The 24,366-nt window shown below is 49.2% G+C and overlaps 1 protein-coding gene across 4 annotated transcripts; it reads left to right on the top strand.

Moving 5' to 3' along the window:
* Window positions 1–5: 5 nt before the first annotated feature.
* Window positions 6–13,471, top strand: CLSPN (claspin). 4 transcript variants are annotated; one of them, XM_017828269.1, is made up of 25 exons: window positions 6–51; window positions 722–833; window positions 1,351–1,805; window positions 2,121–2,288; window positions 2,858–2,947; window positions 3,177–3,249; window positions 3,495–3,603; window positions 4,103–4,656; window positions 5,096–5,287; window positions 5,706–5,893; window positions 6,253–6,455; window positions 6,611–6,675; window positions 7,079–7,284; window positions 7,744–7,904; window positions 8,001–8,227; window positions 8,422–8,536; window positions 9,194–9,275; window positions 9,600–9,694; window positions 10,298–10,462; window positions 10,548–10,669; window positions 10,938–11,065; window positions 11,357–11,462; window positions 11,545–11,627; window positions 11,815–11,976; window positions 12,150–13,471. In XM_017828269.1, exons 1-25 carry the CDS (start codon window positions 7–9, stop codon window positions 12,261–12,263), a joined length of 4,020 nt encoding a protein of 1,339 aa, XP_017683758.1. In that variant the 5' UTR covers window position 6; the 3' UTR covers window positions 12,264–13,471. The 4 variants fall into 4 exon arrangements, with proteins under 4 accessions (XP_017683758.1, XP_017683760.1, XP_017683761.1 ...); XM_017828271.1 differs by having other exon boundaries at window positions 2,124–2,288; window positions 12,150–12,263; XM_017828272.1 differs by having other exon boundaries at window positions 8,425–8,536; window positions 12,150–12,263.
* Window positions 13,472–24,366: the final 10,895 nt, after the last annotated feature.

Genomic DNA, 24,366 nt, shown 5'->3' with positions numbered 1-24,366 from the left:
CGGGACATGGCGGCGGCACCGGGAGCGGCGACAGCGGCAGGTCTCGCTGAGGTGAGTGCTGCCGCTCCCCTCCGCTCTGCACGGACGGGCGGCTGCTGGCGGCTGCCTGCGGCCTCGCGGCTCCTCTGGCAGAAGGGCAGCGAGGAGGTGGCGGTAGCGGTGCCCGTGCCAGTGGCGGTACAGGTATGGGGACTGGTGGCTATAGCCATTCCTGCCCGCCGGCCTCGGTCCCGCGCCGCCACCGGGCTTGGTGCTCCTCGCGGACTACAGCTCCCGGCGTGCCCCGCGCTCGCCTTTCCGGCCGCGGGGCACGCCGGGAGCGCCGCGCGCGGCCTGTCCCTGAGGGCGCGGTGCATGACGGGAGGGGCCCGGGTCGAGGGCTTTGGGGGAAAATCAGCGAATAATGAAATATCGTGTGTGAATAAAATCCCATCGCCCGGTGTGGAGTCTGTTATTCTTCTGCGCAAACTCGCCTTTAAATTGTAGTGAGAGCTGACATAGTGTCACCTCCCCTTTTGTAAATAGCCATGTGCGTTGGTAAATATGGTAAATACCATTAATAAATATCAGTAAACGTGTAGATACCAATAGTTAAAATATAACACGGTAATGGGTGTGTATTCCGTTGTGTGTGAGGTTGGCCAGGTTTTGAAATGCGTTCGGAGTCAAACCACATAACCAGTATTTGCCATGACGAGATCAATTGTGTTTTGCTTTGTAGTTGCCGTTGGCAGATTTGAACCCCGACTTGCAGAAGGCCCTGGACAGCGACTGTGACAGTGGCCAGGGCAGCTGTGAGACGGGCCAGGGCTCAGCCTCCTGCGAGGACAGAGGTCTGTAACCTTCCCAGAATCTGCTTTTCCCTACAACGCTGCATTATTTTGTTTCATAAATGCCTTTCTAGGAACCTGCCGTTGCTTGGCCTGCAGGAATCCAAACTCCTTTTTGTTGCTCAGGCATCTGTAAATCTCTGAAAAGCGTTTTTTGAGGTACAGAAAGGAAAATAATGAATGGGATGTGAGTGCCTTAATTGCTTATTCCCTTTCTTTTATGATTTTTTTTACCCCTGTACTTTTACTTTGTCTCTGGGGTTTTATTACTCTTTCCAGGCAAGTCACCATCAGTGAAGGATTTTCAGCTTTGCCTTTTTTTTTTTAATAGGTTAAAAACCTTTAACATCAGTTTGGGTTTAATTAAATGCTGCACTACGGGGAGAAGTGGATTTTGAAAAGTTGAGTTCAAGCTGATTTGGTGTAGATGGCGACCCCCGTGAAATTTAAGAGGTGGAACTCTGACTGCTTGTTAATTAACTTGTGGGCTTTCCTGTTTTGTTCCCATGTATTTCGTCAGATTCAGAAGAAGAGATTTTTGTACGTAAAAAAGGAAAAAGCAAGAAGGTGCTCCAGGACAGTGAGAGTGAAGATGGAGAGGAGAGAGGCTCGTCCCTGCAGGAGGAGACTCTGGGTGGAGACAAGGGAAACGGGGAGGGAAAGGAGAACGTTGCTGCCCAGAGGAACAAGAAATCCAGTCGGATTCGCCAGGCTCTGCTGGACAGTGAGGGCAGTGACACTGGTGACCAGCTACAGACTGAAAACCTGGAAACAGGCAGGATGCCTGGCTTGGCTCAGGGTGAGCTGGGAGAGGAGAGACCCCTAAAATCTGGGAGAAATTACAGGAAACACAAACACGATGTTGAAGAGGAGACAGAAAGAAAAGCTGTAGGGAAATCAAGAAGAAGGAAGGAGAAGGAAAAAAGAATGGAGGTCCTTAAACAGCTGAAAAAAGAAAAGAAGCCTGGGGTAGAGGTGGGTTTTTTGGCAGAAAATCTCAGATATTTTCTCAACTAAGTTCAATTTATTGTTGCTTGTGGTTGTTCTGTTCCAGTGCTTCAGTGTTGTGCTGTCCACATTCCTGCAGCAGGTGTGGGATCCACAGGGATCCACAGAGCACCAGACAAGTCTAATCTGCAAATTTTGCAGATTAGATTAAATTAAATTAGATTAAGTTTGCAGTTCAATCTGCATCTAACGCTCGAGGATTTAATGTCATCTTAAATTAGTGCCAAAGAACCAAAGGGACCTTCTGAAATGAATCACACAAATACTTCACTCTTCTGGAAGCAGGTGGATGGTGGTGAGAGGTTTCCCTTCAATGACAGTGGATGTCTTCTGGATGACAAAGAGCTCTTTGATAATGGCTTAGAAGATGAGGATGATCACCCCCCCGAGGATGAGGAGTCCCTGGAATCCATACGAGCAGCAGTGAAAAACAAAGTGAAAAAACACAAGGTAACAGTTGATTGTGATACAAGAATATTGTAAATATACTCTCTTTCAAACTGCCAGAGGGCAGGGTTAGATGGGATATTGGGAAGAAATCCTTCCCTGTGAGGGTGGGGAGGCCCTGGCACAGGTTGCCCAGAGAAGTTGTGGCTGCCCCATCCCTGGGAGTGTCCAAGGCCAGGTTGGACGGGGCTTGGAGCAACCTGGGCTGGTGGGGTGGGACTGGATGGGCATTAAGGTCCCTTACAGCCCAAACCATTCCATGATTATTGTTTTTTAGTGAGGAATTTGCACATGAGCAGGTACTAAAACTCTCTTTGACCATGGTGGAGTTGTATCACTGTGGCAGAGGGGAGAACACTCTTTTGGTTTTTGTTCCTAAAGATGGAGGAGTGTTGTCCTGGAAAGTTATAAAGATCACACTGGGGCAGGACCTTTGGAAATCTGCCATTATGTGGGATTTGTGGTGGTTTTGCTGACCAGTGGTGGTTCTGTACTGTTAGTTTTCACTGGTTTACCCTTTGTAGTGCCTTTGTATCAAGATAAATAATTGAGTCTCTTTTTATGCCCTGTAGAACAAGGAACGTTTTTTGGAGGGTGAGGGCTACAAACATGCATTTGATGAGGAGGATGAGGAGCCTGTGCTAAAGGAACCAAAGAGGAAGGTGAGCTGGTATTCTTCTTGAAGCTCTGTATTGTTTTTTTGTGACACAAGTGTATGCAGAGTGTCCAATGGTTTTGTTGGTTTGCTATTTTTAATTTTTTTTTTTTTAAACTAGCTGCTTTATTCTGACTCCTTTCTGTTTGAAGGGAAAAGTAAGCTATTTAAGAAGTAGAAAGAGAGCCCCATGTTTTGTTTCCTGACTCCAGAAGCCTTTCTTTTCTTCCCCTAAGGAGCGGAAAGCAGCAAGGTTAAGTAAAGAGGCCATTAAACAACTACACAGTGAGACCCAACGACTTATTAGAGGTAAAACTTTAATTCTTGGTGTGTAGAGAGGTATAAACTGTTCAGAAATTCCGGGGAGAAATTGAAAGGATTTACCCAAAAGGTTCGAGCCTTCTTTGACCTGACAGGAGTTACTGAGGGTTGAAGGGTGCTTTTATTGAAGGACCTGTTAAAGGTATTTTTGTAACTAATGAAAACAAAGACACTTGTTATCAAATAAATGTCTTGGATGTTTTGAGTTTTCTCTCACCTCCTTTCTTTGGCAGAATCATCCGTGTCTCTCCCATACCACGTGCCTGAGACGAGAACCATCCACGACTTCTACAAGCGCAGACCTCGACCAGCCTGCCAAGGAAATGCCATGGCCTTGCTCAAGTAGGGACTTAAACCTTCCTCATGGTTCTTTTTTCAGGCTTTGTTAGGCTCCTTGAATTCCTTGAACACCTGGCCATTTGGAGAATATCACTGTTGGCATAAAGCACTGCTGCAGTCATGGCACAGTGCTACTGTTGGAGTAATCAGAGCCCAGGAGTAACTAAGATGAATGAACTTCCTCTTGCAAAGTTGCTTTAATGGGGTTTAGGCTGGACCCCAATGTTTTGGTGGGGTTTTTTTGAGTAATGAGTAGTAAAATACTGAAGCTACAGTAATCACAGGATCCCTCAGGAATTTGGTACTGTGATAATGGAACTAGTACAAAGTCTTTGCACTTCCTTCTGTTCTCCAAATGGTTTTCCAGATTTCTGTCCTTCACCTCTTCCTACACATTGATGGCAATAATTGGAAAATGGTTTCTTTCTCTCTGGGTTTGTTCTCACCCTCTGCTCCCTTTCACACCAGCCATGGATGATACATTTCTTTCTGCCTTTGTTAGGTCCTCAAAATACCAGCTGCCCCTAAATGAGGAGTCTGCAGCCACTGGGAACTTGAGCAGGGATTGCAAAGAGGGGCCAGTGGAAGATGATCAATCAGCAGCTGCTGAACCAGAAAGGAGCCTTGGCAGAGATGTTGATGCTGCTGTGAATGAGCCTCTTGCTGCTGTGGGGAAGAACTTGCCAGAGGACTGTGCTGAGCAGCCTAGGCAGGATAATGAGGGTTCCTGTGCAGTTGGGACTGTAACAACTGGTGATAACACAGAGGAGCAGCAGCTCTCCAACCTCCTGAGCACTGATGGTGGTGAGCAAAAGGAGAGTGAAAGTCCTCCAGCAGCTGGAGATGCCCTTGAGCAAAGAGGCCAAACAGCACCAGACGTAGCAGGTGAAACAAACAGTCACCAGGCAGGGCCTGGATTGGTGGCACAGCCTGAAAAAGTGAGGAAATCCAAGCTGGATAAACTTCGTGAGCTGGGAGTAGACCTGTCCATCAAGCCAAGAATCTGCTCTGACAACGAATCCTTCATAAACCTCGAGGAAGCTGATTCAAACAAAGGTATCACTTGTGTTGTAATCCTGAGCAGCACTGACCTGACTAGCTGGAAAATCTCTGAGAAGTATTTAGGTGATAGAACAGTCAGGCACATTCACTTACTACTGTGGATTCTTTGAGATGTGTTAATAGAAATTTGGAATTGCCTGGTGTCTGGGAGGCTGGGCTGGAAGTGAGGTCTTGTGGATAAATGGTAGTCTCTGGTAAGGTAATCCAATATCAGCTAATATCAATAAAATACAAATTACAGCAAAAATATCCTGTAATGCTTTATTATTAGAAAATAGAATGGCTTTGCAAATATTTTAGTATTAAAGATTTAATTTTTAAACTACCTTTAGGAAAAAAAAGGCCTACTCTCAAGGCCTACTCTTGCTACAACTTTCAGTGCTCAATGCTTTTAAATGCTATCAAACTAATTTAATTTAATATGCCTTTAAAGAACTAGAAGCCCTGAAGGCACGTTTCTTGAAGCACACCCTCAGAACATCAAAATCCAAACCAGAACGGGCTGTAAACATGAACATCATCCGTAAGGAGACAACATCTGATGGGAAGGAGGAACTGAGAGCAGATGTGGTGCCAGCAGTGTTGGCTGCAGAGAGCCTGGAGGAAACGGCCCACACAAAGCCAGGTTGGTGGGGGAGAAGTGATGAGGATTGAATTGGAAAACACTTGGTCTTTATTCTCCTCTCTCAGTCTCTGTTTCCCAGCTCTGCCCTTGGAAATACAGGTGAAGGGATCTTCATCTCTGAGATGATTATGGTCCCTCTCTGTCTTTAAAAAAATAAATCTTGGTAGACCTCTTAAATAGCAGTGGCCAGTGTAGAACAGCCTCAGTCAGATCTCTGCAACTGGTTCCTTGCATTTTTCATGCTTCCATGAGAAGCTGTGGCTGCCCCATCCCTGGAAGTGCCCAGGGCCGGGTTGGATGGGGCTTGGAGCAACCTGGGCTAGTAGGAGGTGTCCCTGCCCATGGCAGGGGGGTGGAACTGGATGGTCTTTAGGGTCCCTTCCAACTCCAACCATTCCCTTGTTCCGTTCCTGCCCAGGGGAGAAGCTCCAGGCCCTGAAGGCCAAGCTGCAGGAGGCCATGAAGCTCCGCAGGACTGAGGAGCGCCAGAAGCGACAGGCGCTGTTCAAACTGGATAACGAGGAGATGCTGGAGGAGGAAGAGGAGGAGGAGGAGGAGGAAGAGATGACAGATGAGTCTGAGGAGGAGGAAGAAGGTGACCACGAGGTCTGTATGCAGCACTTTTCCATAACCTCATCAGCTTCTCTGTTCCGCTTCCTCTCCCCAGTGCAATGTGACTTCTGTACACTGTTAATTAGGGAGATTCCTGGAAGCTAAAAAATGGCTGTAGTTGTCACTTTCAGGGTTTGGATTGGCTGAAACTTTCTTTATTAGTATTTTCTTTGTTTGTCTAAACACTATTAAAATCAAATACAAGCGTATAAAAGATTCTGATGCTCCTTTCTCTTTTTACATACCCTTGGCTTGTTCCTGGCAGGGCCAGACAGGTCACCTGCCTGACCTGGGGCAGGGTTTGCCATGGCAATAATCACCATCTCTGTGCCATATTTGGGCATGTCTTTTAGGAGTCAGAGCTTCTGCTTGATGAAGCAGAGGAAGATAATGAAGATACAGAAGAGAAACACGTTGAAGATGGTGATAAAGAAACGGACAAAGAATCAGTTGATGGAGAAAAGCTGGAGAAATCTGAGCACTGTGATTCTGTTCTAAAACATCCTTCAACAGAGTCTACGTTGATGCTTTTTAAGGACAGCTCCTCAAAAATGGGGTAAATAGCCTTAAAAACAGTGACTGAGCAGTTTTAAATTTGATTACACGTAGATGTTTTTATTGGAAGAGTTTTATAGGAGTTTTTGTTTGTCACCTTGTTTTGCAACTCATCCTGAATTTATTAGCAAATACGTTTTATTTAATGAATTGCAGGTATTCTCTTCCTGATGAGAAACTGGAAATGGAAGAAGCTGCAGACAAAGGCTCTGCCAAGTTAGGTAAAGTAGAATTATTATCCTAACTAGCGTTTTTTTCACTTGGCACAAGTAGAAGTTTAAATTTGAGATTGGTACTCAGTATTTCTGTTATCTCATCACCTGTGCGGTTTTACAGCATGATTATAAAACTTTAGATTGATGAAAAAAATGTGGGTGCTTAAAAAAACTAGAGGAAAATAAAGTTCAAAATAATACTGGAAGAAATATGAAATATCAGGAATCAATAATATGAAATTCCATACAAAAAGTGTAACATGCATCCTCTGAGAAGAACAAAATCCAACCTGACCACAAAATAATGAATCTTTAGCAAAGTGTCAGAGTTGCAAAATGTTGTATTGAGGTTCTGCTGGGTCACACACACAAAAAAAAGAAGTTAAGCACTGTATTTTTTTATTTCCAGAGGATGATGATTCATTTTCTCTGCCAACACTGGCAAAGGACAACAGCCACAACAGCAGCTTTGAGTTCATTGGCTCCATGATCCCGTCCTACCAGCCCTGTAACAAACAGGCCTCCCGGGGAGGGACCTTCTTCCCTGCAGCAGGAGGGTTCAGGTCACCCTCCCCAGGCTTCTTCAAAACAAGCTTCATCAGCTCTGCTTCCAAGGTGAGGTTCTCAGCCTCACTGTCTTATATTGACACAGTGGGTGGGGAATGAATGTATTTTGTTCTGCTGGTCAGGGCTATCAAAGAAATCAAACCGGGCAAATGCTTTGGGAAGAGTAAGATTTCAGAGGAGCAAACTGTCCCTGGAGCTTACAACGTGTCCACACTGGAATGGATAAAAATGACTTTATAAAAACTTATATTCTAAAGCATCAAAGATGCTATAATCTGGTTTTTATATCTAAAATATGTACATCATAAATATGGTTTCTAAGTGTATTTACATGGACTGCACAAGATCTGATGTCAGAGAACTCCTGTAATTTATTGGAGCAGTGTGGACAGACTTGACTCCTGTATAGTCTTAATCCTTTAAAATAACTTTATTGTTTTATTCCGTTCTTGCTTTTGAATTTAGGTTTGCAAAACAACTTAGATATTTTCATGTTCCTTTGAATAGAGCTCAGGAAAGACATCTGAGCCCTCCCTCCCCATAGAGGATTCCCAGGACCTGTACAATGCCTCTCCTGAGCCCAAGAGTTTGTTTCCAGGGGCTGGGGAGTCTCGGTTTCAGTTTTCCCTGGAAGATGACACTCAGAGCCAGCTGCTTGATGCAGATGGGTAAGTGATGGGTGTAAAGGATGGTGTTTTGTGCCTGTTAGTATAAACAGGATGTACCATTCAGCAAGATTTTTCTAACTACAGCCTTTCTTTCAGGTTCTTGAATGTTGGACAACACAGGAATAAATACCAGTCCTCCAAGCATCAGCTGCCTCTGGCAAGCATGGATGAGAATGCCATGGATGCCAACATGGATGAGTTGCTGGACCTGTGCTCTGGACAGTTCAGCAGCCAAGCTGAGCATGTGCCAAACCCCATCAGCAGCAAAAAGCAGAACATGGAAGAGCTGCTCAATCTTTGTTCAGGAAAATTCGTGTCTCAGAGTATGTCCTGAATTCTCTTTTCAGCTTTGCTGGTTGCTTCATTTAGAAGCTGTTTGCTGGGTCACCTTCAGGTCTGGGCACTGGTGCCACGTGTGGAATTTCATCTTTGTTGGGAGCTTGCACACTGTTGTTTCTAGAAAGTTCTCTGACACTTTAAGAGTAGAAATAAGTTGCCATCTTACTGTTTTCTGTAGCAGGGTCTCCCACATGGGCTTCTTCGGTGTCTTCCAAGGCAGAAAAAGACAGTGACATAGAAGATCCAATGGCAGAGGCTCTGGAGCTCTGTTCAGGCTCCTTTCCCACAGACAGGTTAGCATGGCTCTCCTAAATCTACAGAAGCTTTTTCTGGCACCTGTCTTGTTTCACTGTTAACGTGTTTGCTGTCAGCAAAAGTGTGGTTTGTTTTGGAGCTGAAGGGGAGGAATATTGCAAATAGCTCAGCAGTCACTCTCTAAATTGGCAGCATAAACTGTTTCCCACAGCTACCGTGAAGGCAAGTTCTTTGACTTTCAGTGGTAGTGGGAGAAAAATTGAAGAACTTGCATTAAACTGAGAAAAAGTGGTTAAAAGTGTGACTTTTGAGGTCTGTTCTGGGCTGTCACCAAACTGCTGTAACCAAGTGTAAGTTGGACACTTGGAGTTTTTTATTGACTAAATTGAAAGGTGTTAAGCCTTTTGTCAGGCAACCATACAAGTGGGAATGTTAGGGGGATGCAAGAGGAGTTTTAGAGGGGAACACACTTGGAAATTAATACTTGTCCCATGGTTTCTCCAAGTGAAGGCCTGAGGTGTTAAAACATGGACACTAATGGGGATTTGGGGCACTTAAAGGTAAATGCTGGTGGGAGACTGTAACTGAGCACTCACAGGGAATTGCCTGACACCAGCTGGATGGTGGATGAAATTTTGCTTTGATTTAATGCAAAGCCTGAAAATGTGCATTTTTCCCGTTTACTTTTCCCCTAGGGAAGAGGAAGAGGAGGAGGAACAAGAAGAACTTGATGGTTTTCAGCTCTTAACAGATGAAGATGCCTTTGCAAGTGAAGAGGTGGGGACTGATGGAGCCAGGCGGCTGCTACAGCTCCTGACTAAGATAATTCCATTTATTTTCCTGTTTTTTTAATATATCCATCAATGCAAATTATCACAACTTCCATACCAAGCTACTGAGACACTTCTAAGAGCGAAGTCTGGATCATTCAAAACGTCTCCTCAATATTATGATACAGTGGATAATGTGTCAGCATAGCAAATCCTCTGAAAAACCTCTGGTGTTTTAGTCTGTTTGTTGATTGAGAACAGAAGAATCTGTCATTACAAAGCAATCCACTGCCAAAAATTCCTTTATTTCTGAAAATTTTCTCTTTGACAGGACGAAAAAGATGGAGACAGTGCTACTGAAGAAGCAGAAACGAGCGACGAAGAGGAAGCAGTGCTGAGACATGGACAGGGCTTGAAGAAGAAACTGTAAGAACAAATTTTTTTGTAAATTAATTGCCAGAGAATAGAATACTAATAGCACTAGAAATGTGATTTGTAATTTTTCCCTCTCCAGCATTAGTAGCTGATGTTTATGTGGTCTGGTTTTTCATATGTCTCTGGTTTTTTGCTCTGGTGCTGTCACACTGTGTGAGTCCAACTGTGTTGCTGGTGGGTTGTAGATAATTTTGATTACAATTCTCATTATTAATGAAAATCAAAAGGCCACAATGAAAGCAATGCAACATTTTTTTTTTTACCAAGAAATAGGATGCAAGAGAATTGTTCTCACTCCTCGTGTCTTAGATCTTATTTGTTCTAGTAAGTAAAAGCTCTGGTTGGTGGTTCCTGCCATCACCTCTGGTAAGGAATCTGGTGGATGACACTACTTTGGGGTGCTGCATGTTGACAGGCTGTGTGTGTGTGAATGGGCAAGAACTCAAGGCTTGGTCTTTCCAAAAATTGCAGGAGAAACTGATACATCCTTAGGAAATGTGTTAATTTTATGTCAGAAGATCAGTCTTGCTTCCTGAAGATTTGTGTGATGATTACTGTGCACCCAAACCGAACTCCTTTAACATCCTTCTCCAGGAAACTGCGGGATTTCATGGAAGACGAGGCAGAGCTGTCGGGGAGTGACGTGGGAAGTGAGGACGAGTACGATGGTGAAGACCTGAACGAGTATGAAGAGGAGCTGATCGACGAGGAGCTGCCCAGTGAAGTGGAATTAGGAAACCAAATACACAAACTACACATGTCAGTGCCAGTGCCAGCAGTGTGTGTGAGGTCTTGGCTCTGGGATGTGCCCTGGCCTAAGCTCTCCCTGTGCCCTGTGCTGCAGGAAGGCCATGCTGGATGACGACAAGCGCCAGCTCCGCCTGTACCAGGAGAGGTACCTGCCCGATGGGGACCTGCACAGCGACGGCCCGGGCAGGACCAGGAGGTTCCGCTGGAAAAACATCGGTGAGCTGGGATCCAGAGCTGACAGAGGGGCAGGCGTGGGAAACACGGGGTGTCTGGACACGGAACAGCACTCAGGAATCCTCAGTGGTCCTAAACAAAGCACTTCAGGGATAAATCAGGGGGGTGTTTCTGGGTTTTTGTTTGATTGGAGTTTTTTGTTCTGTTTGTTTGATTGATTTTTGGTTTTGTTGTGGATGGTCTTTGTTGTTGTTGTTTACTAGTCTGCATTTTTAAAATGGATAGATAACTATCTTGTTTCTTTGCCTAGATTTTGCCTCACAGATGGACTTGTTCCAGGGAGACTCGGATAATGAGGAGGACAATGAGCAGTTTGATGAGACAGAAGTGAAGTGGAGGAAGGAGCGATTCGAGCGAGAGCAGTGGCTTCGTGAGCAGGTATTGCTGAGCTGCCAGAGAGGCTTGCTCAGTCTCTGTCATTGCTGGATGGGAAGCTGTTTGTTCCTCAAGTTAAACTTCGGGATTTGGTCAGATTTCTCAGCTGAATGTGATGCTGTTCATTAATAGAACAAGGATGATAAAGTACCTAAGAAATCGTAATGAACTCTTACAGTAGAAAGTAAATAAATAATATATTAATTTACATAAAGAAAATACTTGGACTACTTAAAATACTGAATAAAATATTTGTTCTTAATAGGAATTTTTTTTCTATTTTCTCTGTTACAGAAGGAAAAAAACAAAGAGCAGGAGGAGGAAGAGGAAGAAATTGGTGAAGACAGCGAGTTCATGAAACTAGCAAAAAAAGTGACTGCCAAGTCCCTGCAGAAGAAAGGTGAGCTTGAATTTTATTGAAGTGACAAGCAAATAAAGAGAAGGAAAGGTCAGTGTCTGAACTCTTTGTGTGTCTCTGCCAGCCAGCCCAGCAGTGGTGGCACGGGACACAGCCCTGTTACCCAGGAACCCCTTTGAAGCATTCAGACCCTCCAGTGACAGCCAGGTGAGTGATGATCCTGAAAAAGGGCATTTCCCAACACAGCCAAGTCAGTGCCCCTGCATGCTGGGCACTCCTGCTTTGTATTGTAGTAACATTTGAGTAGGGAGTAGTTTTACTATAAAGAGTAACTTACTAAACTACCTGTCTTGTTCCTGTGAGTGGTTTAACACGGCTTTTCTTTGTCCTTCAGATAAAAAATGGGTCTCTCTTGAAGAGACCTAAAGCTGTCCTTCAGAAACTGGCAGCAATGTCAGATCTGAATCCAAATGCCCCTCGGAATTCAAGGAATTTTGTCTTTCTTACACTTTCCCCAGAGAAGAGTGAAGAAGCAAAAGAGAAATCAAAACCTCAGGTAAAGATGTGGGTGGCAGGTGCTGCCAGTTGTGTAGATCATTTGAACACACAGGCACTGAACTCTGCCAAGCAGTTAAGAGCATTGCTGTCACACCAAATAATTATCTCATAACTGAGAATTTAATCTTTTGGGAAGACTTTGTGTATCTTAATGTATTTTACTCCCCTTAGGTGAAGAAGAGAGGCCCCTCTGCAGTGGTAACATCGCTGGCCAAGCGGCCCAGGGTGGAGAGCCCCGAGGAAACCAGTCAGAGCCGAAGCATCTTCCAGTTCTTGGAGAGCTGAATATTCCTGGTCAGGGCCAGAAGCCATGTCTCCTCTTTGCCAGCTGCAGTTTGCTCAGCCAGTCTGCCAACAGTCACCAGGCAGGGAAACAAACTGCTGCCACCTCCTTCACAGGTTCCAGAGATTTCCAGGCAGTGGTTCTGTGCATTCCCCTTTGTTTCTTGTCAGTTCTCCGTGGCAGGTGGGAGCACAGAATCCATTCCTGGCTTGGAATGAAATGCTAACCTGGTCTTTCCCAAGCATTAAGGAACCTGACCCTGCTGTTAGGGCTGCCCTCACAGGTGTTGCAGTGGTATCAGTTCCACCTGGAAATGCCATTTGTGTGACAGGGATGACACAGAAATGCCTCATTTAGCTGAAAGCACAAGAAAGGAGGGATTTCTGCAGCCCTGGGAGAGAAGGCAGCTGTGCTGGCTGTGGCAGGACACTGTCCTTTACACCTGCAGCACAAAGTTTTAGCTGTGCCTTCCTCCAGTGTCTTGTTTTCTCTAACACTGAGCATTTATTAAGCTTCACCTTTTAAGAAGCTCTAATTTATCTCTGAAATGTTTACTTTTGTAAAAAAAAAAGTCCCAGTATGAGAAGGGTTTCTTTCTAAGTTTTTATTACTGTTGATATCCTTAAACATGCAGATGAATGTGTGTGTGGAGAGGGAAGGATGTGAGTAAGGTGGGAGAGGAGGTATGTGGGATTTTTATTTGCTTTGGTGGGGGGAGTTGGCTGGTTTGGTTTGGTTTGGTTTGGTTTGCCCAACTTCAGACTGTCTTAAATTATCCATTCCGTTGTTTTCATGGAAGCTGCACTCATCCAGGAGAAACCATCCATTCCTGAGCAGCCAGTAAGGAAAGGGCTGGTCTAGGATGAGGGAATTAAGAAGGAACCATCATTCACAACTATTCTAAATAGTGTGAGAGAAATGAGCCAGAGTATCCAGCATTCCTGATGGTTCTGGTCACATGTTGAAGGTGTTGGAGAGCAGATAATGGTGCCACAGGATCCTGCTCTGTGAGACTGAACACCTCTGGGACTGGATGTCACATTCTTGAGGTGCCAACATGTCAGAGAAGTGTCTGGGCTGTAAATTTTGTACCATCGTGAGCACACACCTGGTGTGCTGTGTGTAAAATGTTTTATTGTATATTATGTTTATAAAGAATTATGGTACTAATTGAAGTGCAAGTTTACAATAAAATGTGGTTTTAATTTTGGAGGCAGTTGGAATTAATTTACAGGATTTCACTCAGTTGTATGTATGTGTGTTGGGGTTTTTTTCCCCAATATTTTTGTCTGTCTCTTTATTTTCATTGCTTTTTGTAGCCACACTATAAGCCCTTCACTAGGAACAGCTGCAATAATATTGGAACACAACAAAAACAACCCCCTGTGTTTATTGGAGTGTGAATTCTCAGCTCCCCAAGTCCTCCACTTGGGTTTGCATAAAATTCTTGGCCTGAAGAATATGTTGCTTTTTTCTTGCTTCAATAGTTTTGGGTTTTTTAGTTGCTAGACAAAACTTCCTTTATCCTGGGGTTGAGGAGTGCCTGTTTCAGCTCATTCCAGTGATTCTAGTAATTAATGTTACCTGGGTTTGGGATTGGAGGTTTAAAGGAAGAGAAATAGGCTTTCCTCCTTCATTATCAGAAGTTTCCTAAAGAACAGTGTAACTGAAAGATGATTTCTGAACATCCTCTTAATTCCCTGTCATGATGTTTCTCTGATCAGTAAGTTGTACTAATTCAGCACAGATTTATTGGATAAAATTATTCCAGGCTGCAAAATTGGGCATTTTCTCTGAATTTTGCCACTAGAGAGCAGCAAGAGAATGTGCTTCCTCTGGCAAAAGGGGAAGGCAGAATCACTAAAGCTCCAGGGGGAAATTCTTGCAGTTGTCCATGCTCTGGCACTGGAAAGGATTACATTTTATAGAGACCTGAAACTGCTCCATTTTTGCATTAGAAAGTGGAAGCTTGAAGAGCACCTTTAGAGGGTTGGCTGAGTCCTAGTGGCTTCCTGGCCTCTCCTCAGCACATGCTGGCCATAATTCTGGCTTTTATTTTGTTTTCCCTTCAGAATTTTCCCTTTAAGATAGATTCCTTGCCTGAGAGCACATTCCATGGAAGGGGAGCAGTGGTAGGAGGCCAGGGACACGTTCTGTGGGAGCTGGAATCTGACAGCAGGAGGTGCTGAGATGCTGCTGCTGCTCCTTGTGCCAGACTCCATCCCCAGAGCTGTGGGTCTGGCCCTGGCCCTTACCTGTGCTCCCACCCCTGTCCTGCCCTGCTCCCAATCCATCTCCTCCCTCTGGCTTTTCCAGGGCTCCCCCTGCTCCTGTCTGGCACCTTGACTCAGCTTTGCCTTCTCATTTTCAGGTATCGATTCAGCTCCCCCCTCCTGGCACTGACACGAGGCCGCTGTGTTAACAGGGAGAAAAATCCTCCCTCTTGCTGCTGGAAGTGCCAGGAGTGAGCTGGGAAGGAGGGAATGACTGGGCAGAGCAGGATGAGGGTCCTGTGCCCAGCCCTGGGCAGTGCTGCGGCTCAGCCTGAGCTGGAGCTGGTCAAAGGTTGGACTCGATGATCCTGGAGGTCTTTTCCATCCTAAATGTGAAGTGGTGTCTGCAGGGCTGGCCTGGGCTGAAGGAAGAGCTGCTTCTGCTTCCCTCCCTGCTTTTCCCCTCTAATTGTACCTTGGGATAACTCCGAGCAGTTACAACTGCAAGTCGGGATCCGTGATGTTTGGTTTTGATTTTGTTTGCTGCAGAAGTGGCTGCAGCCTGGCAGGATGTGGATTTTCACCCGAGTTGGGCAGCTCTGATAACAACACCTCCGTGCCTCAGTTTCCCTTTCCCCTGCAGGGCACAGGAGGAATAAAGCCTTTGGGATCCGAGCTGCTGATCCTTGACAGCACCGCAGTGCTGCTAACATGTACTGTTACCTGCTGAGTTGGCAGAGAGAATGAGCCTTTAGGAACCCAAATGATAATGAAGAAATTTTAAAAAAAAGGGCTTAAAAGCAGAGGGAGGAGCGGCCTTGGGTGTGTGGTGCAGGTTGACATTGCAGACACGTTTATAATCCCAGCTCCTGCCGCCGCCGCTCCTCGGGGCTCAAGGCACTCACTGAATTATGTTTTCTTTCCCTTTTTTGCCAAGAGACTGAAAGGGGGAGAGAAAAAAAACTATTTGTTTGTCTTGTCTAATTTAATTTATGTTATTTATCAAGTAGACAGGTTATTTGGGAAACCAGATGGACCCAGGCTAAAATCATCTGTATTTCCAACATGTGAAAAATTATGTCGGAGTGGACACATGAAAAGCAGCGTGGGGCAGGTTTGGTGAGCACTCACCACGTGAGCCCTGCACCTCATCTGTCCTGGGCCTCTAATCAGTTGTCCCAGACCCATTAAGGGGGTTAAAGGACAAAAAGCCCCCCAGGCACACAGGGGGGGTGTCTGCCAGAGCAGCCATGTCACAATTATTTACTCTCTCTGGTTTTCCCCTGCTCGTGGGCTGGTGCATCCCTTGCCCAGTGATGGATGGGGCAGGTTTTTGGGTCCATAGAACCATTTTTAACGTGTGTTGGTTCTGGGAACAGAGCAGGCGATGGTTTTGGTGCCTGTTTCTTTTGCTTTGGGTTCTCTTGTTGGAAAAGGAAACGGAGGAGGCAGAGAGCAGCAGGGATGGCTGGAGTCGAACTGACACGGAGGAGATAAATCCAGAAACAGAGAAATACAACAGGAATATAGTAAAAACAAGAGCCCTCTGTTGCTGACAGGTTGGACACTCCAATTGCTGTTGTATTCCCAAAAGCTGAGCCTGAAACAGCCCCCCCCCACTGGAATTCCTCATGCCCCAAGACAGGATCCCAGCAGCTGGGGTGGCTCCTGGGTGTGCAGAGTCCAGACAAGCTCGTGGCATGGATAACAGGTCTGTGAGACCTGCAGGGTTGGGTTTAGTGGGTGACCTGTAAAGCAGCAGTTCCATCCCCTATTAACTCTCAGCCATCACTGTTAATCCCAGCGCTGCCCGTGCTCTGGGTGGGCAGATGTTCCGTCCTGGGGGGTTGTTATTTTCTCCTGTATCATCCAGAAGCCCAATTCAGGGCTGACTCCAGCTCTGCTTCTCCGGGCAGCAGAGATCTAAACCAGCTGTAATTAAAGAAAATGACAAAAGATTGCAGTGGAGGGGGGAGGGAAAGCAGAAATCTTACAGCTTTGCAAGAGATTAATTTTATTTTTAGCTAATATTTTTTCTCCGCTCCTCAGGGCTGTTTTCATGCAACACAGTCTGTGCTGCTTCCCTTGCAGTGGCCCATTGATTTTCAATATTTGATGGTGTTTGTGCCTGCAGTGCAGTATCCAAGGGGCACGTTCACGTGTGTCCTGGCACCCACCTGGCACCGCAGAAGCCCCTGTGGTGTCCAAGCCCTCACCTCTGCCACGGGGATGCTGCACAGAGCCCAGGATTGTCCTGCATCCCAGCATGGCTGGTTGAGGTCACTGTGCCAGGCTGGGCTCAGCCCCGATGGCTGGAGGTGGATGTGGCCCAGTCCTGCAGCACCTTCCTGCACTGCCCAGTTTCCAGCTGCCACTTCACTGACTCTCGTTGCTGTGCAGGAAGAATAATTAACCACAAGGCACTGACGCTGCCTTCCCACCTGCCTGGGATCCAGAGGTGGTGTTTCCACGTTCCTGTTTTACAGGAAACCTGGAGGAGGGCTTTGAAACCCCCGATCTTTCCCAATTAAACACTAGATTAGAGAAAAAAATGTTTTTTCCTTCCTCCTTCCTGCTCCTTAGTGAGCCTGGCTGGGGCACAGGGGCCTGATCCTGCCTGGGAATGTGAGGTCTGGGAGCTGCCACTTGGGCTGGCTTGTTCCCAGTCCCAGCTCCAGGCTGGCACCGTGATGGGATGGGCATTGCTGCGGGTCCCCAGGGCACCCTGAGCCCGCAGGCTGGCAGGTTGTGGTGCCTGAATGAGCCACCCCACAGCAGCCTCCCAGTCGAGGACCCACACAGAGGTTTTGGCACCCAGGACATTTCCCATCCCATCCCAACTCCATGGCAGGGCAGTGACCACAGCCAGCATCTCCTGCAGGATGCACATCCCAGCTGTCCCAACCAAAGGCAACGCCAACCCCTCCAGCCACTGCTGGGAGACGATAATTAAAGCAACAGGCAATTAAAGCCTCCATGTGGTCCCGATTTCACGACGCTCGGGGTACAAAGCTCCGAGTGAGGCATCCGGGATGAGCTCACAGGCAGAGCTGGGCCGGTCTTGGTGGCCTTCGCTCCACCTACGGATCTGCTGAGCGTGTGTGATCTCCGGAGCCGGGATGACACGAGCCCCAAAGTATGAAAACAGCTCCTGAGGTGCCCCAGCACCCACCCCCAGCACAGCCTCCCATCGTGGTGCTGGTGCTGACCCTGGCTTGGTGAGCCTGGTGCCAGTGGGCTGGGGCTGCTGCCTGAAGCCACAGCTGTCCCTAGAGCTGTGCCATGGTGACCACAGGGTGCTTTTAATTCAAAATTCAGGGACTTGACAGCAAGATCCTCACCCAAAATTCGCCAGGGCCACAAACGAGGGCACAGGGCTGATGTGGCCCCACTTTGGCAGAGGGCCAGTGTGATCCTCAGCAGTGGGGGGAAAGGGGACATCACTCCCTGCTCTGCCCTGGTCCCCCCACAGTCCCCTGGGCTCTGGGGGTCGAGGCAACCGAGCCGGCGTTGCCGGGAGCCACGTGCACATCCTGCAAGGGGAAGAGCCCTGCTCCCAACATCTGCTTGGCGTTTGTTTGTCTTTCATTCCTATTCCTGCCCTACCTCCCCCTCTGCTTTCATCCCTCCATCTGCACAGGCCTAAAAATAGGGCTGTGGCCAGGCTCGGTCTGTGTCTCATCAGCCCATCGGGACCTCGGTGTGATCCCGTCTGTGGAGGGGACGGGACCTGCTGGTGTCCCTCTGGTGCCACTTCCCTGCCAGAGTGTTGATGCCAAGTGGCCATGTTGGGGTCCCCAACAGTTGCCTCCCCTAACTTTTGTCCCAGGCACTGTTCCCTGCTCCCAGCCCAAAATGCATGGGGGGTGTCAGGCTGAGCCTCACGTCAGCCCCTACATGGCCCTGCTGCTGCTCCTGGGGCAGTGATGCCAACTGCAAAGGTGCCCATGTGGCAGAGGAAGAGCAGAGGGGCGTCCCCAAGCCCCTGGATTGTGCACCCCCAAAAAGTGCCTGGCCTGAAGAAGTGGAGCCACAGGGACACCCTCACCACCTGGCTGGGGCTGCAGCAGGACCTGGCTCTGCCACCCGGGCTGCTCCAGGATCCCTGTGTGCTGCTCCGGGGTCCCTGTGTGCTGCTCCGGGGTCCCTGTGTGCTGCTCCGGGGTCCCTGTGTGCTGCTCCGGGGTCCCTGTGTGCTGCTCTGGGGTCCCTGTGTGCTCCTCCGGGGTCCCTGTGTGCTGCTCTGGGGTCCCTGTGTGCTGCTCTGGGGTCCCTGTGTGCTGCTCTGGGGTCCCTGTGTGCTGCTCCGGGGTCCCTGTGTGCTGCTCTGGGGTCCCTGTGTGCTGCTCCAGGGTCCCCACGGGCTGTTCTGGGGGTCCCCACGCCTCCCACTCCCCGGGCAGGCTCATCCCCTGAGCCTCTCCCAGGCACAGAGCAGGGCAAGCATCACTTCACTGTATCCCGGTGTCCTCCCGCCCCTTCCCCAAGTCGCTATGAATAAATCATTGTTTTATTAAAGAGAAGCAGCTGCTTTTTTTCTTCTCCTTTTTTTTTTTTTTTTGACACCCCGTCCGTACCCACGAGAGCCCTTTGGCACATGCTCGAACGCAGGAGCCCCATTGAGGGCCCCCGGAGCACAGCAATTGATACACAGACATCCCCAAATCCTATTCAGGCCCAGCTTTTCTGCACGAGCAGCCTCTAAACAGCTCATTCACTGCTCTTTTTGTCGCCGGGGTTAAGTGGTTAAGTGTGTGTGGATCCCATAAAAGGCCTTTACTCCATGAAAAGCTATATTTACATTGTAATCACCAAAGAACTGTTTAGGCAGTCAATAGTGGGGCAGGACAGGCGGGGGCTCAGCGATGTGTCCTTCCCCTCTCCCGCTGAGCCCCCCGAGCAGGACTTTTGTGGGATTATGTCCCCCCACACCAGCTGCCGGGGGCTGCCAATGCTCTTTGTCTGGATGTGGAGCTGGGGACAGCCCAGGCTCCCCACCCAGCATCCTGCATCCCTGTGGCCCCGGTACCCTGGGCAGGGGTGGCATCCTGGGGTCCCACTCAGCACTGGGGGCCTGGGATGAGCCTGATGCTTTGGGTGCTCGTGGCCACACAGGTGCCTGGTGGAGTCCATCCCAGCATCACTGGGAGGTTTAGGTTGGATCTCAGGAAAAGGTTCTTCCCCCAGAGGGTGGTTGGGCACTGACCAGGCTCCCCAGGGCAGTGGGCACAGCCCCAAGGCTGCCAGAGCTCCAGGAGGGTTTGGACAACGCTCTGGGGGACAGGGGGGGATTGTTGGCATGTCCTGTGCAGGGCCAGGACTTGGACTGGAGGATCCCTTGGGGGTCCCTTCCAGCTCAGGATATTCCACGATTCTATTCCATGATTAACCAGCCCCCCAGTCACCCACCAGGGCCTCCCCGGTACCCGTGAGTGAAGTGTGAGCTAAAATTGTATCACTTTAACAAGATTAATTGAGCACAGCCAAGAATGGCAAAAGCGAAATTAATTCACCGAGAGCAAGGGAAGGGCTTCCCTTTCCACCAGCAGCAATTTCCATGTGATCAATTAGATGATGTTCCAACTGATATCCCCGTCGGGGAAGGGGGAATGCGCCTGCTCTCCCCGCTAGGGGTGAATGTCCACAACGGTGGAGTAAATGTGGGAGAATCCCCCCATATCCCCCTGGAAACCCCCGTGGGGTGTGCCCAGGAGGGATTACCTCTGGGGTGACCGGTGGGAATGGGATGCTGCATTCCAGCAGGCACTGGGATGGGGATGGAGGTGGGAATGGGGTCAGGAATGAGGCTGGAGATGGAGACGGGGATGGCATGAGGATGGAAATGGGGATAGAGATGGGCACAAGGATGGGGATAGGGATGGGGATGAGGTTGAGAATGAGGCTGGAGATGGAGATGAGGATGAGAGAGGGATGGGGATGGAGATGGTGGTGGGGATGGGATGAGCTTTTCCTGGTGCCTCCTGCGAGCTCTGCAATACAACAAGTTCAGAAATGTTTTACTTCACCCTCCTGCTCGATGGGAACTGGAATTGTGAGGCTGAACAGGCTGGTTAAGCAGAGGAGGTGATTTTTCCATTGGGCAAAACCTCCCCATGGATGGGGCTGTCCACTCCAGCATGGCCTCGAGGCTGATATTCCCTGGATAGGAGCTGGGACACGGATGCCTCATGTCCCTCCTGTCCCTGTGCCGTGGCCTGCACTGGCAGCACCACGGATCTTTCCAGCATCATGGCTGGAGCCTCCAGCACCGGCTCTGGTCCTGGCCCTGCCACGCTGAGCCATTCGCAGCATCCCAGGGTTTTGTTTTCCCTCTGGTTTGGCTCCCGCCTGGATTTTTCAAAGGCTCTGGAGCAGCGAGGGCCCTTCCTCCCCCGGCCGGCGCACATTGTTCGAATTAGTGCCTAAATGAAAGGATATTGTTGGTTCCTGTTGGGAGATAATAACCTCGGTAGCGGAGGGAATTTCACCCATGCAGAGAGAATGTGCCGGGCTGTTCCCGCCAGCAGAGCCCCTCGCCGGGGTCCGTCTCGCTGGGGCTGCGGCCGATGGGAACGGATCCGCCAGGAAGCAGGGATTTATCTTGGCATGCCGCTCTAATTGCTGAAAACTCCGCTTTCTGACCTCAAAACCGTGCCAGTGCTCCCTGTGGCACAGCCTGGGCACAGCCGGGATCGGCACCAAAAGGCGGCGGCTCCCTGCTCATGCCACGCCCGTGGAAAAGCGCTCCTGTTCCCAAATTCCCGTGGGATTTTGGTTTTCCCTCTTCCTTCCCATCCCTCTGCCTTCTGCTGCAGATTGGAGAGATGTAAACCCCTCACCCTGCCACGGGAGAGGACGAGAGGAAGGAGAACGAGCCCAAGCCTGGAATCCTGGTGGTTTTTGTTTGTATTAAAGCGCAGAGGATTTCAAGCATATAGAAAATGTCCTTTTCAGCCCAAAAGGCCCCTTTTGCCCCATTTTTCTGCTGGAGTGGTCCTGGCCAGCACTGAGTGGCTCCCAGTGCCTCCCTGGGGCTGGCACCTGCTGCCTTGGTGTCCCACTTGGTGCTGGGGCAAGAGGGGACGTGGTGGTGGGACCCCCCCATGGGACCCCACTTCTCACAGCCTGTGCTGGCCAGGTGGGCACCCTGTGTGCCAACCCTACGTGTTGCCATCCCACCTGGCTGCAACCTGCGCAGTCATTTCATTGCACACCCCAAATTTTAATTATTTTTTTTCTGCCCGTTTTGCTCTGATTGAATTTTGAACAGATGTTTTGACTTGTTATAGGTGAAGGAAAAATAACTCAGAGTGTTTCTTGATTAGAGCTCGTTCAAAGTTCTCCAGTGGAGCCGCTTCCACATCAGAAAATCCTGACTATGTGCAATCAAACATTTAATTTCCATGGACGCAATATCAGAGGATTCCTTCAGGTTAGAATCTGTTACAGTTATTAATCAAAGCAGTGCGGCTGAAACGAAACCTTTTATTGAATGTTGTGACAAAGGGATAAATTAAAGCATTTGTGGAATGTATCAGATTTGGGTCCAAGACCGAAATTTCAAAATCCTGAAATTTTTCTGCTTTATGAGGTCCAAATGTGGAGCCTTTCTGTGTCAGGACAAGTGTGCAGCAGTTGGGGGGTGGTGGGAGCTACAGGGCCATCACTGTTCCATCGGCAGGGAGGGAGGGGTCTGGGCTGCAGGACACGTCACAAGCCCCCTTCCCCTCTAAAGACATCAGCCCTTCCAGGGGCATTTGAGCTGAGGATCCTGTGCCCAGAGGCTGATGAGGCACCGAGCTACAGGTACCAAACGATGGGAATGTTTCCCTGCACGCCACAGCCCCGGCACAGCAGCCAAATAAAAAATATACACTTCAATGTAAACAGAGATTTTCACCCCCCAGCCCTTGCAGACAGACAGATCCATCCACTGCAGAGCTCTGCCTGCAGCAGGTTTGGGGATCCCAAGGCAGGGACCTGCCCGTGGCACTGGGAGCTGACACTGAGGGGCAAAGCCACCCAGAGGCACCGGCTGCAGTGAGAGCCCAGCCCTCCCCCTTCCTCTCCGTTTCCCAAACAATTTCCTAATCAGACCTTTCTGTCTGGAGTTTATTAGTGATTCACAGGCCGAGAGGAAATGATGATTTTGGGTCCTGGTCTGATGAAAGGGGTGGAGTCGGCAGCAATATTCCCTTTTTGTGGCTCGGCAGCGGAGGAGCCGCAGAGGGAACGTCTGTGGAACATCAGCCCCGCTCCCTTGGCCAAGAGAAACCCCAAATGAAGAGAAACTGGTTTTTTTTGGAGGTTTTAGGAAAGCAAAGAGGAAGGAGGCTTCCCCCCCAACAGGAGTGGTTTGGTGAGGGGTGTCTCCCCCCTCCAGGTGACCAGAGTCCCCATCACCAACGGCTCATCCCTCTGGAGGGAGGGTCACACCTCCTCTGGGCTCCCCAGCCCTGCAGCCCCTTCCTCCACCTCCTCTTCCTCCTGTCCCTGGTGCCGCCCCAAAGGCTAATCCCAGGGCTGGGAGCTGTTGCAGGGAGCAGGCTCTGACCTCCAGTCCTGTGCAAGTGGTCTGGCCTCTGCAGGATTCTGGGATCCTCTGAAATCCAATCTGGCTGCAGATTCCTGGCATTTTCCACCAAACTCGGTGTTCCTACTACTGCTCTTGATTCTGATTGAAATAGAGTTTGGGTTACAGGTAGATCAGGCAGCGGGACTGGCCAGGGGCTGGGGCTGAGGGCAGGGGAGAGGGATTGCCTGGATCCGGCCCCCTCTGCCCTTTCCCCATCCTTCCAGTGGCGTTTTCCCCAGAAAATCCTGTGGGAAATGCAGACAATGGGGTGCTGCGTGAGAGGGCAGGACAGGGATGGGACAGGGATGGGGACAGGGATGAGGATGGAGCATGGCTGGGGATGGGGCTGGGCTGGCAGAGATGCTTTCCCCCATCCTGGCCAGCAGCTTTTCCAGCCCCTCTCCAGAGAGGAATGCCAGCACTTGTACAGCCTGGGGTTACTTTTCTTTCCCTCAGCCTACAAAAATGCCCAGGATCTATGAAAATAAGAGCATTGTTTTTAAATTTTGTGAGGCCAAGAGGACAAACCCTTTATAGCATCCTCTTCCTCCTCCTCCTCCCTCCATCGGCAGGACCCGTCAGCGCTCCCGACATGAGGTTTCCCAGCCCCAACCCTGCAGTCCCGGGGCAGCATGAAGGTACCAGTGGCTCCTGTTCCCACTGGCAGTGTCAGACCTGAAGCCTGGACCACGTGAAGCCCCTCACAGCCAGGGGTGTCCGTGGCCACGGAGCCCAGACCCTCAGCCCACGGTGCCTCCCCCGGCTCTGAGCCGGTGCTCAGCCCCGATTCCTGCCGGTTGTGGGGAGAGCTGCTCCCCCAGGACCCCCCCACGGGCCCCCCCTCATATTTACCCGAATGTGTTTACAATTACAGGGAATGCCAGGGAAGGCAGAGCGCCGTGGCCGGCGAGTCAGCGGCGGGGCAGCGCGGGCTGGAGGTCAGCACGCTGTTTACTTTAATTTCTCAGAGAGCTTTTTGGGAGATTTCCCTCCTCCGTTATTAAACTCAGATGAGCCGCTGGGGAGGTTAGGTCGCATGTGGTTCAGGGCACTTTTTTCTTTCGTAATTTTTTTTTCTTTTTTTTTGTTTGCAATGCTTCACCCTTAACTCTTTCGGGACAAGCTCCCCTTCTCAGCACCGGGGTCCCGGGATGAGCCTGCTGGTGGGATGGTGGCTGCTGGGCCACCTGTGTCCTGGGTGGACTGATGCAGGTGTGTGGTTTTGAACTCTGGTGCCTCCTTCCCGGCAGAGGGGTCGGGCACTGGCCACGGGGGCCGAGCACCAGGGCTGCTTCTGGGACCAATTTTGTCCAAAGC

Source organism: Lepidothrix coronata, unplaced genomic scaffold (genome assembly GCF_001604755.1).
Source record: "Lepidothrix coronata isolate B3197 unplaced genomic scaffold, Lepidothrix_coronata-1.0 Scaffold147, whole genome shotgun sequence".
Lineage (NCBI taxonomy): Eukaryota > Metazoa > Chordata > Aves > Passeriformes > Pipridae > Lepidothrix > Lepidothrix coronata.
Note: the sequence above shows the minus strand (reverse complement) of the source record. Positions and strands in the feature narration are given on the sequence as shown.

Bases quoted from the DNA above. Each gene is read 5' to 3' on its own strand.
- CLSPN (XM_017828269.1), top strand. From the start codon at position 7: ATGGCGGCGGCACCGGGAGCGGCGACAGCGGCAGGTCTCGCTGAG. The intron at 7,285-7,743 runs GTGAGGTTCTCA...TCCTTTGAATAG, and splicing joins TCATCAGCTCTGCTTCCAAG to AGCTCAGGAAAGACATCTGA. The intron at 11,463-11,544 runs GTGAGCTTGAAT...TGTCTCTGCCAG, and splicing joins CAAGTCCCTGCAGAAGAAAG to CCAGCCCAGCAGTGGTGGCA.